Here is a 13,737-nt window from a genome sequence, read left to right on the forward strand (position 1 = left end):
AAGGATGAGAATGTTGCACACTCATGATAGAGTGTCCACCCAAAGGGAGGGTAGAAGGATGACAATGTTGCACACTCATGATAGAGTGTCCACCCAAAGGGAGGGTAGAAGGATGACAATGTTGCATGCTCATGATAGAGTGTGTCCACCCAAAGGGAGGGTAGAAGGATGACAATATTGCATGCTCATGATAGAGTGTGTCCACCCAAAGGGAGGGTAGAAGGATGACAATGTTGCATGCTCATGATAGAGTGTGTCCACCCAAAGGGAGGGTAGAAGGATGAGAATGTTGCACACTCATGATAGAGGGTCCACCCAAAGGGAGGGTAGAAGGATGACAATGTTGCACATTCATGATAGAGTGTGTCCACCCAAAGGGAGGGTAGAAGGATGACAATATTGCATGCTCATGATAGAGTGTGTCCACCCAAAGGGAGGGTAGAAGGATGAGAATGTTGCACACTCATGATAGAGGGTCCACCCAAAGGGAGGGTAGAAGGATGAGAATGTTGCATGCTCATGATAGAGTGTGTCCACCCAAAGGGAGGGTAGAAGGATGAGAATGTTGCACACTCATGATAGAGTGTCCACCCAAAGGGAGGATAGAAGGATGACAATGTTGCATGCTCATGATAGAGTGTGTCCACCCAAAGGGAGGTTGGAAGGATGAGAATGTTGCACACTCATGATAGAGTGTCCACCCAAAGGGAGGGTAGAAGGATGAGAATGTTGCACACTCATGATAGAGTGTCCACCCAAAGGGAGGGTAGAATGATGAGAATGTTGCACACTCATGATAGAGTGTCCACCCAAAGGGAGGGTAGAAGGATGAGAATGTTGCATGCTCATGATAGAGTGTGTCCACCCAAAGGTGGGGTAGAAGGATGACAATGTTGCATGCTCATGATAGAGTGTGTCCACCCAAAGGGAGGGTAGAAGGATGAGAATGTTGCACACTCATGATAGAGTGTGTCCACCCAAAGGGAGGGTAGAAGGATGAGAATGTTGCACACTCATGATAGAGTGTCCACCCAAAGGGAGGGTAGAAGGATGAGAATGTTGCATGCTCATGATAGAGTGTGTCCACCCAAAGGGAGGGTAGAAGGATGAGAATGTTGCACACTCATGATAGAGTGTCCACCCAAAGGGAGGGTAGAAGGATGAGAATGTTGCACTCATGATAGAGTGTGTCCACCCAAAGGGAGGGTAGAAGGATGAGAATGTTGCACACTCATGATAGAGTGTGTCCACCCAAAGGGAGGGTAGAAGGATGAGAATGTTGCATGCTCATGATAGAGTGTGTCCACCCAAAGGAGAGGTAGAAGGATGAGAATGTTGCATGCTCATGATAGAGTGTGTCCACCCAAAGGGAGGGTAGAAGGATGAGAATGTTGCACACTCATGATAGAGTGTCCACCCAAAGGGAGGGTAGAAGGATGAGAATGTTGCATACTCATGATAGAGAGTCCACCCAAAGGGAGGGTAGAAGGATGAGAATGTTGCATGCTCATGATAGAGTGTGTCCACCCAAAGGGAGGGTAGAAGGATGAGAATGTGCATCACTCATGATAGAGAGTGTCCACCCAAAGGGAGGGTAGAAGGATGGTAGAAGGATGAGAATGTGCATCACTCATGATAGAGTGTCCACCCAAAGGGAGGGTTGAAGGATGAGAATGTGCATCACTCATGATAGAGAGGGTCCACCCAAAGGGAGGGTAGAAGGATGAGAATGTGAATGTAGTTAATGTGTAAAACAAATTCACTCATGATAATCAGAACCAAAGCACACAGTGAAACAATGTGCAAAATAAACATTTGCAAGAGTCCTTTTGAATCAATCCCACACCTGCAGGCATCAGTTAGTGCTTAAAATATTCCTCTGACATGTAATATGCTGATTTCATGTCTTTGTAACATGCAGGGTGTAATCAGCTCACATTGCAGCTTCGCAACACTGTTACATCAGCAACATTTCAAGAGGGCTCTGGGAAAACAAGAGGGCTCTGGGAAAACAAGAGGGCTGTGGGAAAACAAGAGGGCTCTGGGAAAACAAGAGGGCTCCGGGAAAACAAGAGGGCTCTGGGAAAACAAGAGGGCTGTGGGAAAACAAGAGGGCTCTGGGAAAACAAGAGGGCTGTGGGAAAACAAAGAGGGCTGTGGGAAAACAAGAGGGCTCTGGGGGAAACAAGAGGGCTCGGGGAAAACAAAAGAGGGCTCTGGGAAAACAAGAGGGCTGTGGGAAAACAAGAGGGCTGTGGGGAAACAAAGAGGGCTCCGGGAAAACAAAGAGGGCTGTGGGAAAACAAAGGGCTGTGGGAAAACAAAGGGGCTCTGGGGAAACAAGAGGGCTGTGGGACAAAACTGGGAAAAAGTGGGCTCTGGGGAACCAAAGAGGGCTCTGGGGAAACAAGAGGGCTCTGGGAGGAAAAAGAGAGAGGGCTCCGGGGAAAACAAGAGGGCTGTGGGAAAACAAAGAGGGCTGTGGGAAAACAAGAGGGCTGTGGGAAAACAAGAGGACTCCGGGAAAACAAGAGGGCTCCGGGAAAACAAGTGGGCTCCGGAAAAAGAAGAGGGCTCCGGGAAAACAAGAGGGCTCCGAGGGCTCCGGGAAAACAAGAGGGCTGTGGGAAAACAAGAGGGCTCCGGGAAAACAAGAGGGCTCCAAGAGGGGCTCCGGGAAAACAAGAGGGCTGTGGGAAAACAAGAGGGCTCCAGGAAAACAAGAGGGCTGTGCCGAATAAGAGTAGTTCCCCTTCAATAGTGAACCTCAACAATGTCACATTCGAGTAGCCGGGTTATATTTAGTTGCAGACACTCAATAGTTGTGGTTCCAGTCTTTGGGGACAACATTGAACGTAAACATCTACACAGATACAGGACCCATAAGCAGGTATCCGAAAAAATCATCAGATGACAACACCTGTATTGACGCCAAATGAGTGACACCAGTAAATGATGTCACGCTCTCAGTTATTTTATGCTTGTAGTAGCATGGGATATGGGGTTCTTCCGCAAGACAACCACAAGGCTACGGCATGTGAGCTGACGGCACATTTATTAGTCCAGGATGAATCCACCAATATACTCCATATACATAAAATCCAGGTGTGTTGACCTAGGTTTTCAAAATCCAGCAGTCTCCCGTACTGTACAGTCCTGTAAGCATCTTGGAAATACACAGAAGTGAGCTTATATCCATATTCCTCTAAAACCTCTCACTGTAGTGTGGAACTGTTTACCGTACTAGGGCTTTAGAGTGACTAAATTAGCAGGTCAACCACTTAGTTAAAACCGTGTGATAATTACATAAGCTAGACACAAGACTGAGGCAGGTCAGGGCTTTGGCTATTGTACAGTTGGTGTTCTTGCGTTGATTGATATGCTTTGCTGGCCCATGCTTCAGCTGTATTTTAAGATAGGGCAACCACATCTCAGTATGCTGAAATAACCATAATTTAAGGTGTCTATTATGTACATAACAACAGGTTCATCTGCAACTAGCAAACTAAGACAAAATATTACACTACAACGCAAAACCGAAGTGAGGTATGACATCAAGGGAGGTGGTAGTATAGGGAAGGAGGTACGAGATCAAGGGAGGTAGTAGCATAGGGAAGGGAGGTATGACATCAAGGTAGTATAGGGAAGGAGGTATCACATCAAGTGAGGTAGTAGTATATGGAAGGGAGGTACGAGATCAAGGGAGGTAGTAGCATAGGGAAGGGAGGTGCGAGATCAAGGGAGGTAATAGTATAGGGAAGGGAGGTATGACATCAAGGTAGTATAGGGAAGGGAGGATGAGATCGAGGGAGGTAGTAGTATAGGGAAGGGAGGTATGACATCAAGTGAGGTAGTAGTATAGGGAAGGGAGGGAGTCACGAGATCAAGGGAGGTAGTAGTATAGGGAAGGGAGGTAGGAGATCAAGGGAGGTAATAGTATAGGGAAGGGAGGTATGACATCAAGGTAGTATAGGGAAGGGAGTCACGAGATCAAGGGAGGTAGTAGTATAGGGAAGGGAGGTAGAGATCAAGGGAGGTAGTAGTATAGGGAAGGGAGGTCACGAGATCAAGGGAGGTAGTAGTATATGGAAGGGAGGTATGAGATCAAAGGGAGGTAGTAGTATAGGGAAGGGAGTCTGAGATCAAGGGGGAGGTAGTAGTATATGGAAGGGAGGTACGAGATCAAGGGAGGTAGTAGTATAGGGAAGGGAGGTACGAGATCAAGGGAGGTTGTAATATAGGGAAGGGAGGTACAAGATCAAGGGAGGTAGTAGTATATGGAAGGGAGGTACGAGATCAAGGGAGGTAGTAGTATAGGGAAGGGAGGTATGACATCAAGGGAGGTAGTAGTATAGGGAAGAGGGATACATGATGGCATGGCTCGTTGCTTTTACTATCATCTTCGCCATGCTTGTGGCTTTGACTCTGAGATCCATCCATGGTATGACCCTGAACATGTCCAGGGCATCATGGAAAATTATGCTTTCACACTTCTTTGGAATAGGCCCATATACAGCCTGAGAAGAATCCAGCCAACAAACCTGATCTTGTCCTTTTTGATAAAGCCAATGAATTTATTTATATCATTGAATTTTCTGTCCCTTTTGACAGCAATGTAATTGGCAAGATTCAGGAAAAGCATGCTAAATATGTGGACTTTGCCCTTGAAATGTCTCAGACTCTGTTGTCAGGCTCCCCATTGTTCTCGGTGCCCTTGGTTTGGTACCTCCTGATCTCTTGGCACAGATCAGGAGAGTGCCCGGGTTCTCCTACGAGAGCACAGCCCCTCTGACACTCTGGGTAATGCAGAAAGCTGCAGTGTTCGGGAGTCTACATATTCTCCGGAAAGTTCTTGGTGGGTTCGGCTAGGCAGCGTTTCCTGGGAGAAGTTCCATTCGCTGTCTGGGCTGTGAGTAGAGTGGGCAAGGGCCCTGAGCTGAAGACGAGCCTTACCAGCTTGACTGTGCCAGGATCACCCGCACCCTCTCTGCTGCATACTATCTTTAAGCTATAAAACATAAGGCTAATTTTTGTGCCTAAAATCCAACATGCTGCTGCTCTCTGACGTTACATTATTCCCCTGACAGAATTGTACTTTCAAAGCCACTGCTAAGTGCTTCACGCGACCGTATAGGTCTGTACATCCGCTTCTCAGGTACCCATTTTGAACAGCTGGGTGGACTGAATACAATGTGGACGAAGTGCCTTGCCCAGGGACACAACACAGTATGAGACCCAAGTCACAAGTTTTGGTGTCTCCACCGGGATTCAAACCCGGGCCTTTGACATGAGAGGCCAGCATGCTAACCACTACACCAGAGGTAAAGGAAGCTAAAGCAAAACTCAGAAAAAACTGGATGTGGAAGAAGACGCATCTTTAAATTCATAGACAACTTTATGTGCAAGAGAAAAAAATGTGACGGATATGATCAAACATGCTAAGAGATTACTTCATGGTGAAGATCACGGGCTCGTCCTCCAACCCCAAAACTCTGTATAGACTCCCCTTTAACCTGATTGGAAAGGTTCCCGATATAATCGCTGACTTCAGCAGTCAGCAATCAGGACATTGCACAGTCATTTTCCGAATATTTTGTGAGAAAGTTTATACAATTCGCAACAGTTTTTGTACCCTCTAGCGATGCCAGTGATGACAGAGCAGAAGTTTTTCAAGGAGAGAAACTGACAGATCTGAAACCCTTTATGGATGGTGAAATTCTAAATCTTCCCAAAATCGCAAACAAGACGACATGTGACTTGGACCCAATACCAACAACATTCCTTTGTGAACACATGGATATCATGCTGCCAGTCGTGACAGGACTTGTCAGCACCTGTATTACCAGGGCAGTAGACCCCCTTGCCATGAAGAAAGCTCTAGTCAAGCCGCAGCTTAAGAAGTCAGGACTCGACACAGACAGTCTTAAAAACTACTGACCAGTTTCAAATCTATCCTTTGTTTCTAAACTTATTGAAAAAGCAGTATCACAGCGTCTAAACGATCACATCTGAAGTCACAGTCTACAAGAACAATTCCAATCAGCTTACAGATACCACCATAGCACTGAAACTCACTCTGGCAAGTTGTTGATGATTTATGCCATGGAGTAGATAGTGGAAATATTGGGTTCTGGTCTTGCTCGACTTGAGTGCCACCTTCGACACCATCAACTATAACAAACTGCTTCATCAGCATGAAATGGGCATATGTGACACAGCACTCCACTGGTTCCAGTCCTACCTTCAGAATCAATCTCAAAGTGTGTCCTTTGATGGCACCTTGACAGAACCCATGATGCTGAAATATGGCGGTCCCCAAGGATCTGTTCTTGGACCCCAGTTATTCACTCTCTACATGAAACCATTGGTTTCTATCATAGAAAGAATCACAACCTTTTCTGCCACTTTTATGCAGATGATTCCCAAGTGTACACACTTTTCAAGCCAACTCATTCCAACGCCGAAGTAGCCATGGATACAACCACGATAAGACCAATCCTACCAACATCAGAGTAGGAAGCAGTGAGATCACCCTCAGTCCTGCAGTCAAAGACCTTGGTGCCACTCTTGACAATGAACTGTCAATGGAGAAGCATGTAAATCAACTAGCCAAGATGTGTTACATGTACATCCGTAACATCAGCAAGATCCGCCAACTTATCTCAAAAGATGCTACAATGAAGCTGGTTAGGTCATTGTCCCGTCTGGACTACAGCAATGTTCCACTAACGGCATCTCCCAAAGGATTAATCAACAAACTACAGCGTGTACAAAACACAGTAGCAAGAATTATAACCATGTGTCCCAAAAGAAAACACATAACACCAATACTCCGAGGCCTACACTGGCTCCTATACAAGAGAGGGTTATATACAAAACCTTGTGTATAACATTCCAGTGCATCCATGGTACAGTGCCAGTCTATCTGCAAGAGCTTCTCAAGCCGTACTTTCCATCTAGATCGTTTGAGATCCCAGACAAAGAACTTGCTGCAAGTTCCAAGAAAAACAACAAAGGCCTATTGCGAACATTCTTTTTCCCACACAGCAGCAGCCCAATGGAACAACTGCCAGAAAATCTGAAATCATGTGACATTTTCTCAAGTTTTCAACTCAAGACCTATCTCTTCTGGGTGGCATACCTCTAAATTCCTACCTACTTCAAAGCGCGCTTTGAGCATGTCATTCAACTCGGATATTGCGCTATAGAAATTGACTTTATTATTATTATTATTAATTAGCGCTGAATGAAAGTCATCACTTAACATCTAAAACAAATGTGTTGACTGTAGTTACGGAACAGAATGAAAAAACCTCACCAACAAAACTGTAATCATGAAAGTAGACATGTGGGCCCACTTTAATATTTCTTAAGAGATGTTTCCGGTGAGCCCACTTTTTTAAAGTAGTAGTGAAGAGTATATATACTCTTTATAAAAATAAAAAATTACAATTGAAAAACATTTTAAGAAAACATGAACACATGCTTAAGATTTTATTCATTCAAAAATAAAAGAAAAAGACTCCGCATATTATTTATCCAAACGTGAAGGGCTCAGAACTACTGTCACTCAGCATGTGACATCAGTAGTAATTGAACAATGACCTTTTGTGTTTGATGTTTTCAATAAAATCAATAATTTATCATCACTAAACAAAAAACAGTTTTGTAGGAATTCTGTTTTAACGCATTTATCAAGTTGAATTTGTAACAGTTTGAAATCAACAATGAGTCTGCACTCTGTCATGATCATCACTGTTATTGAGTTAATTCTATTGACTGGAACTTTGTCATATATTTCACACTGAAGCTGACAATACTCTTTATTCACTTTGCATAAATGCAACATTGTTGAAACCCTTCCATGCCCCATAATTATGAATTGATAATGTTGCCTTAGAACTTTCTAAATTAGGAAATTTGGTGATTTGCATGTGGCATGACATCAAGGTCAAAATCTCAAGCAATGGTGTCCTAGATGAATGTTATTGACTCCATGGCCAAGTTTTGTGGCACAGTTAGCAATGTCATTTGTTATTGTTTAACTATGCTGTAACAATTTCATGCATTTTGTATCAGTAAGTGAACCAACAACTGTTCAACTCTATATTAGGAGACACCAATATCTATCAACATCAGTTTTTAATCTGGTTGTTTTTCTGAATTTCCTCCAGAATCTGCGCCATTTGCAGCCCACAGACGAAAGTGAAGAGGCCAGGTTATCGTTCAACAGACACAAGAACAGATACAGGAATGTCCTTCCCTGTGAGTGAATCAACGATCAATATAGGTGCTAGTGGCCAGATATAGGTGTTAGTGGCCAGATATAGGTGTTAGTGGCCAGGTATTGGTGTTAGTGGCCAGGTATAGGTGTTGGTGGCCAGGTATAGGTGTTAGTGGCCAGCTATTGGTGTTAGTGGCTCGGTATAGGTGTTAGTGGCCAGGTATTGGTGTTAGTGGCCAGGTATTGGTGTTAGTGGCCAGATATAGGTGTTAGTGGCCAGGTATTGGTGTTAGTGGCCAGATATAGGTGTTACTGGCCAGATATAGGTGTTAGTGGCCAGGTGTTAGTGGCCAGGTATTGGTGTTAGGTGTTAGTGGCCAGGTATTGGTGTTAGTGCCAGGTATAGATGTTAGTGGCCAGATATAGGTGTTGGTATAGGTGTTAGTGGCCCGGTATTGGTGTTAGTGGCCAGGTATAGATGTTAGTGGCCAGATATAGGTGTTGGTGGCCAGGTATTGGTTTTAGTGGCCAGGTATTGGTGTTAGTGGCCAGGTATTGGTGTGGCCAGGTATTGGTGTTAGTGGCCAGAATAGGTTAGTGGCCAGATATAAGTTTTAGTGGCCAGGTATAGGTGTTAGTGGCCAGATATAGGTGTTAGTGGCCAGGTATTGGTGTCAGTTTAGGTGGCCAGGTATAGGTGTTAGTGGCCAGATATAGGTGTTAGTAGCGAGATATTGGTTTTAGTGGCCAGGTATTGGTGTTAGTGGCCAGGTATAGGTGTTAGTGGCCAGGTATAGGTGTTAGTGGCCAGGTATTGGTGTTAGTGGCCAGGTATAGGTGTTAGTGGCCAGGTATAGGTGTTAGTGGCCAGATATAGGTGTTAGTGGCCAGATATAGGTGTTAGAGCCAGATATAGGTGTTAGTGGCTAGATGAGTGTGTCTGCAGGAAGCTGCTGGTGTTTGTGAGAAGATACTGGTGTTTGTGAGCCTATATAATGTCTGTTGGTAGCTATGGCTGTTTGTGAGAAGATAGTGGTATTTGTGAGGCTTACCCAGAGTGTTGAAAGTGCTGTGCCCCCGGTGATCTCAACAAAGACATCAGGAGGTATGAATGCTTTTGCTCCGAGAACAGTTGGGAGCCTAATGACAGTGTTCTTAATTCGTTAATTCATTACTTCGGAGACATAACCATTTTTTATGACATGAGGGTGACATTGATTAACCAGTCAATTTTGGGTGATTTAATCAACATCCGTTTGTCGTTGTCGGTGCGTGTGAGTCGGTACAAGGTGTGTTTAGAGAGTCCCTGGGTCTGTTTTAAATCTCCCACTGTCACTTCTCGTCACACATACTCGTTGTTTTGCAAGTGAAAGGTGTATACGGTATTTTCCTTGCCGGGTTTTCCTTGCAGTGTCCAGCATTATGATGATTTATGACATAGTTTTCAATTGGTTTTCCAACAGTGTTTCTTGCGTGAACTTTAAGCTGATGAGATGTATATTATTCAGTAAGAAAATTTTGCTGAGTGACTCTCGTAAGTTGTCGAGCTTCTCTGTATGTAAATTGCACAAACGTGATATTGATGTATTTGAGCCCAATGGAGTTTGACACAATTTGTGGATGTAGAACAGTAATATAAATGTTCTGTAGAAGCCATGTGAAGTACACTTATATACACCAGATGTGGATGTATAACAGTGATATAAGTGTTCTGTAGAAGCCATGTGAAGTACACTTATATACACCAGATGTGGATGTAGAACAGTAATATAAATGTTCTGTAGAAGTCTTGTGAAGTACACTTATATACACCAGATGTGGATGTAGAACAGTAATATAAATGTTCTGTAGAAGTCTTGTGAAGTACACTTATATACACCAGGTGTGGATGTAGAACAGTGATATAAATCTTGTTCTGTAGAAATCTTGTGTGAAGTACATATATATACACCAGATGTGGATGTAGAACAGTGATATAAATATTCTGTAGAAGTCTTGTGAAGTACACTCATATACACCAGATGTGGATGTAAAACAGTGATATAAATATTCTGTAGAAGTCTTGTGAAGTACACTTATATACACCAGATGTGGATGTAGAGTAGTGATATAAATATTCTGTAGAAGTCTTGTGAAGTACACTTATATACACCAGATGTGGATGTAGAACAGTGATATAAATATTCTGTAGAAGTCTTGTGAAGTACACTTATATACACCAGATGTGGATGTAGAGTAGTGATATAAATATTCTGTAGAAGTCTTGTGAAGTACACTTATATATGTAGCAGGGTCACAATGACGACACGCAAAGTGAATGCAGGGTTGTAAGTTCTGTTTATTCCAAGTGGATGTAGATTTCAACATACACGATAAACCCTGAAACAATTGTAGCAACCTTATACTAAACAATATAATAACAATGTTCGGCATGCTTGCAGAACATACATTGACATCTATTTATATATATTCAGTATATTAACATTATAAATGTTAATAGAGCTTGAATGCATGAGCCGACAATATTATCTGTACATTAAAACATTACGGAACTATAATGATGATCGCCGAGGATTGAACTTTACAAAGATCAGAAGTGATAACTCATGACATGACTTAAACAAAGCCATAAATGATATGGTGGCAATCACCGCGACAACATACACTATTTACCTTAGAAGGTTAATATAAAGGAGCAGCGATTCTGTATGCTAGAATTATATATACACATGATATAAACAGTATTTATGCGGCACATTACATACCCTATGTATGGCACAGGGGCCCGTGTTTATGCCTGGCTGCCATAGCAGAGCGATGGAATACTGTGTGCTGGAAATAAGATAGATTCGATCAAAACCAAACCCGATTCAGTGTAAACTGTCCATGCAGACATAACAATAAGCATGGAAAGATATATTTTATACACTGTAAAATCTTAGATTGAGACACTTTGCCATTATTTGTGCAAAATGCGATAATAATAATTAGACAACATTCATACACAAAGCATACTCACAATGCCTCGCTTTGAAGTTATTTAATGCTGTTTATGTTTAAAGGGAATATATGATACACATTAAAATGGGAACTTTGCGTTTACCTGCCGTGCGATTACAAGACATGTTAACTACCCTGACGGCATTAATTACCCTTATTAATATACGCTATGTGTTTAAGATTACTTATTGAATGACTGCTACATTAGATATGCATAAACATTATTTAAGATAGTTAGTTTACTAACCTGATGAAAATTAAGTTGGCCTATGCTTGTCTGTCTCTCACACAAGTTTTGTCAGTTGTGTCAGGGTGTGAGGTGTTCAGGCATAGAAAAAGCATGCAGGTTTGAATGGACCAATCGTAGCGTGTTGTCACGGTTGGGTAGACACTATTGGTTGTGTTACTAAAACTAAGCGATGAACTATATGAATTGTTTCAGCGCTGATATGAGCTGAAATCAAGAAACTTATTTAAAATACATGAATTGTTAACTATTTCATTTCAGTCACTGTAGTGAGTTGAAACAAAGCAATATATTAAAATACATATTTACATTGCATATATCAGCGCCTACTGGATGCTGAAATAAAGACAGAAAATTAATGATTATTTACAATACTTTAAAGCTAACTGGCGCAAACTAATCCTAACACTCAGACATACAAAGTATGTCCCTGCCACACACTTCCCTCCCCAGGGGAATGATGTCTTCATCATTAGGGCTTGCAATGTACCAGGTCCATGATGGATCTTGAGATGTGAGTTGGCATCCTGTCGAAGCTCTCGTCATCATACAGTGACCTCAGATACTCAGCTCTCGCCCTCCAGGCTGCCTGAGATGCGGGACGTCGACATCACAATGTCACCATAAGCTGAGGTGCTCTTCTTTGCCGTGTCGATCTCCTCAAAGCTCTAACTGGTACTTGCGGTAGTAACCGTCGTCTTCTTCTCGGTGGTGATTGCAATGTAGAAGGTACCTCTTCGGCTGTTCCATCAGGTTCGGTGATGGATTTACAGGGACCACGTCACATGTCTTTGGGACTGTCTCTTCCTCCGTGGACTGCTCCTCCAAACCATCAGTCTCCTGTGATGGTACTGCAGTAGACACTGTAGTCCCTGTGAGTGTCTCCTCCTCTGGATCCTGAGGCTCTTCCTTTATTGCGTCAATGTCCAGTTCTTGAGGTTCCTGATGCCCAGAGCCGTGAACATCTCCAGATTCATCCACGTGTTGGTCCTCATCCATATGAACATCAAGCTCCAATGCTGGTTCAGTACTCACTGAAGTTTCTTCCTGTTCCGATGGTAGTGGCACTACTTGTGAACTGGTGGCATCTTCAGTGTCTTCTGTATTCTCCTCGGTTGGCCTTGCAGCTGGGTTATCAGTTGCTACCGCAGGTTTGGATGAGAAGACGAGGATCTCTACTGAATCTTCCTCACTTTCATCATTTGCCTCGATGGTGACATCCTCAGTGACATTTGGAATGCTCTCTGGCTTACGTTTCCTTGGCTTTGGGATAGGTGGTGTCTTCACTTGCTGCTGGGGTGATAATGAACCTATTGGAAGAAGAAGATTCCGGTGAAGTGTTCTTCTAGGTCCATCTCCGTTCTCCTTAGCCACAGTGAAGACTGGTATGGAGAGGTTGGGCTGATGCAACACAGTATACACTTCCTCCTCCCACTTGTCTGCTAGTTTGTGCTTGCCCTCGAAAGCAACTCTCTTCACCAGTACTCTGTCTCCGATCTCTAAGGTTGCAGCTCTTGTCCTGAGATCATAGTTAGTCTTCTGTCGTGACTGAGCAGTACTGGTGTTCTTCACTGCCAGGTCATATGCAGTCTTGAGTCGGTCTTGTAGTGCCTTTGTGTACTTGGATACAGATGATGACTTGGCATTGGTGATGTCCAATCCAAAAGCAAGGTCAATAGGCAGACGGGGGATGGCGTCCAAACATCAGGAAAAACGGTGACTGTCCAGTGGTCTCGTGTCTGGTACAATTATAAGAATGCACCAATGGTCCCACGTAGCTCTTCCAGTCTTTCTTCTTGTCTGGATCAAGAGTACCCAACATGCTTAGGAGCGTCCTGTTGAAGCGCTCTGTTATCCCATTGCCCATTGGATGGTAGGGTGTTGTCCTGGACTTGTCCATTCCAGTTAGAGAACACAGTTCCGTCATGAGTTTTCCAACAAAGTTCTGGCCTTGATCAGAATGTATCCTTTTGGGTAAGCCGTAGTGTACAATGAAGTTGTTGAAGAACACATCCGCAGTGGTTTTGGCAGTCATATTCTTGGTAGGATAGGCTTGGGCATACTTTGTAAAGTGATCTGTCACGACGAGAATGTGTTGTTGTCCACCTTTAGAAGGTTCCAGTGTGAGGAAATCCATGCACACAAGCTCCAGTGGCTGTGGCGTCTGAATGCTTACTAAAGGTGCTCTCATCATGGTTGATTTGCGCCTGAGACATCTATCACACCTCTGAATGTGGCTGTCTATGTCCTTTGTCATCCCTGGCCA

The 13,737-nt window shown here is 43.5% G+C and overlaps 1 protein-coding gene and 1 long non-coding RNA gene across 2 annotated transcripts in view; one reads left to right on the forward strand and one right to left on the reverse strand.

Moving 5' to 3' along the window:
- The window catches only part of LOC124269234 (tyrosine-protein phosphatase non-receptor type 13-like), a 223,031-nt gene that overhangs the window by 175,661 nt on the left and 33,633 nt on the right, over positions 1–13,737 (forward strand). The window contains exon 28 of the mRNA XM_046704256.1: positions 8,175–8,265. Within this exon, the coding sequence (XP_046560212.1) occupies positions 8,175–8,265 (91 nt within the window). The remainder of the gene's footprint in view (positions 1–8,174; positions 8,266–13,737) is intronic.
- Positions 10,543–11,043, reverse strand: LOC124269255. The gene is made up of 2 exons (XR_006896474.1): positions 10,990–11,043; positions 10,543–10,603 (listed from the first exon to the last, which is right to left on the reverse strand). It is a non-coding gene; the product is annotated as an uncharacterized LOC124269255 (long non-coding RNA).

The sequence above is a fragment of the Haliotis rubra genome, unplaced genomic scaffold, assembly GCF_003918875.1.
Source record: "Haliotis rubra isolate DU_JTF1 unplaced genomic scaffold, ASM391887v1 Scf1011, whole genome shotgun sequence".
Classification (NCBI taxonomy): Eukaryota; Metazoa; Mollusca; class Gastropoda; order Lepetellida; family Haliotidae; genus Haliotis; species Haliotis rubra.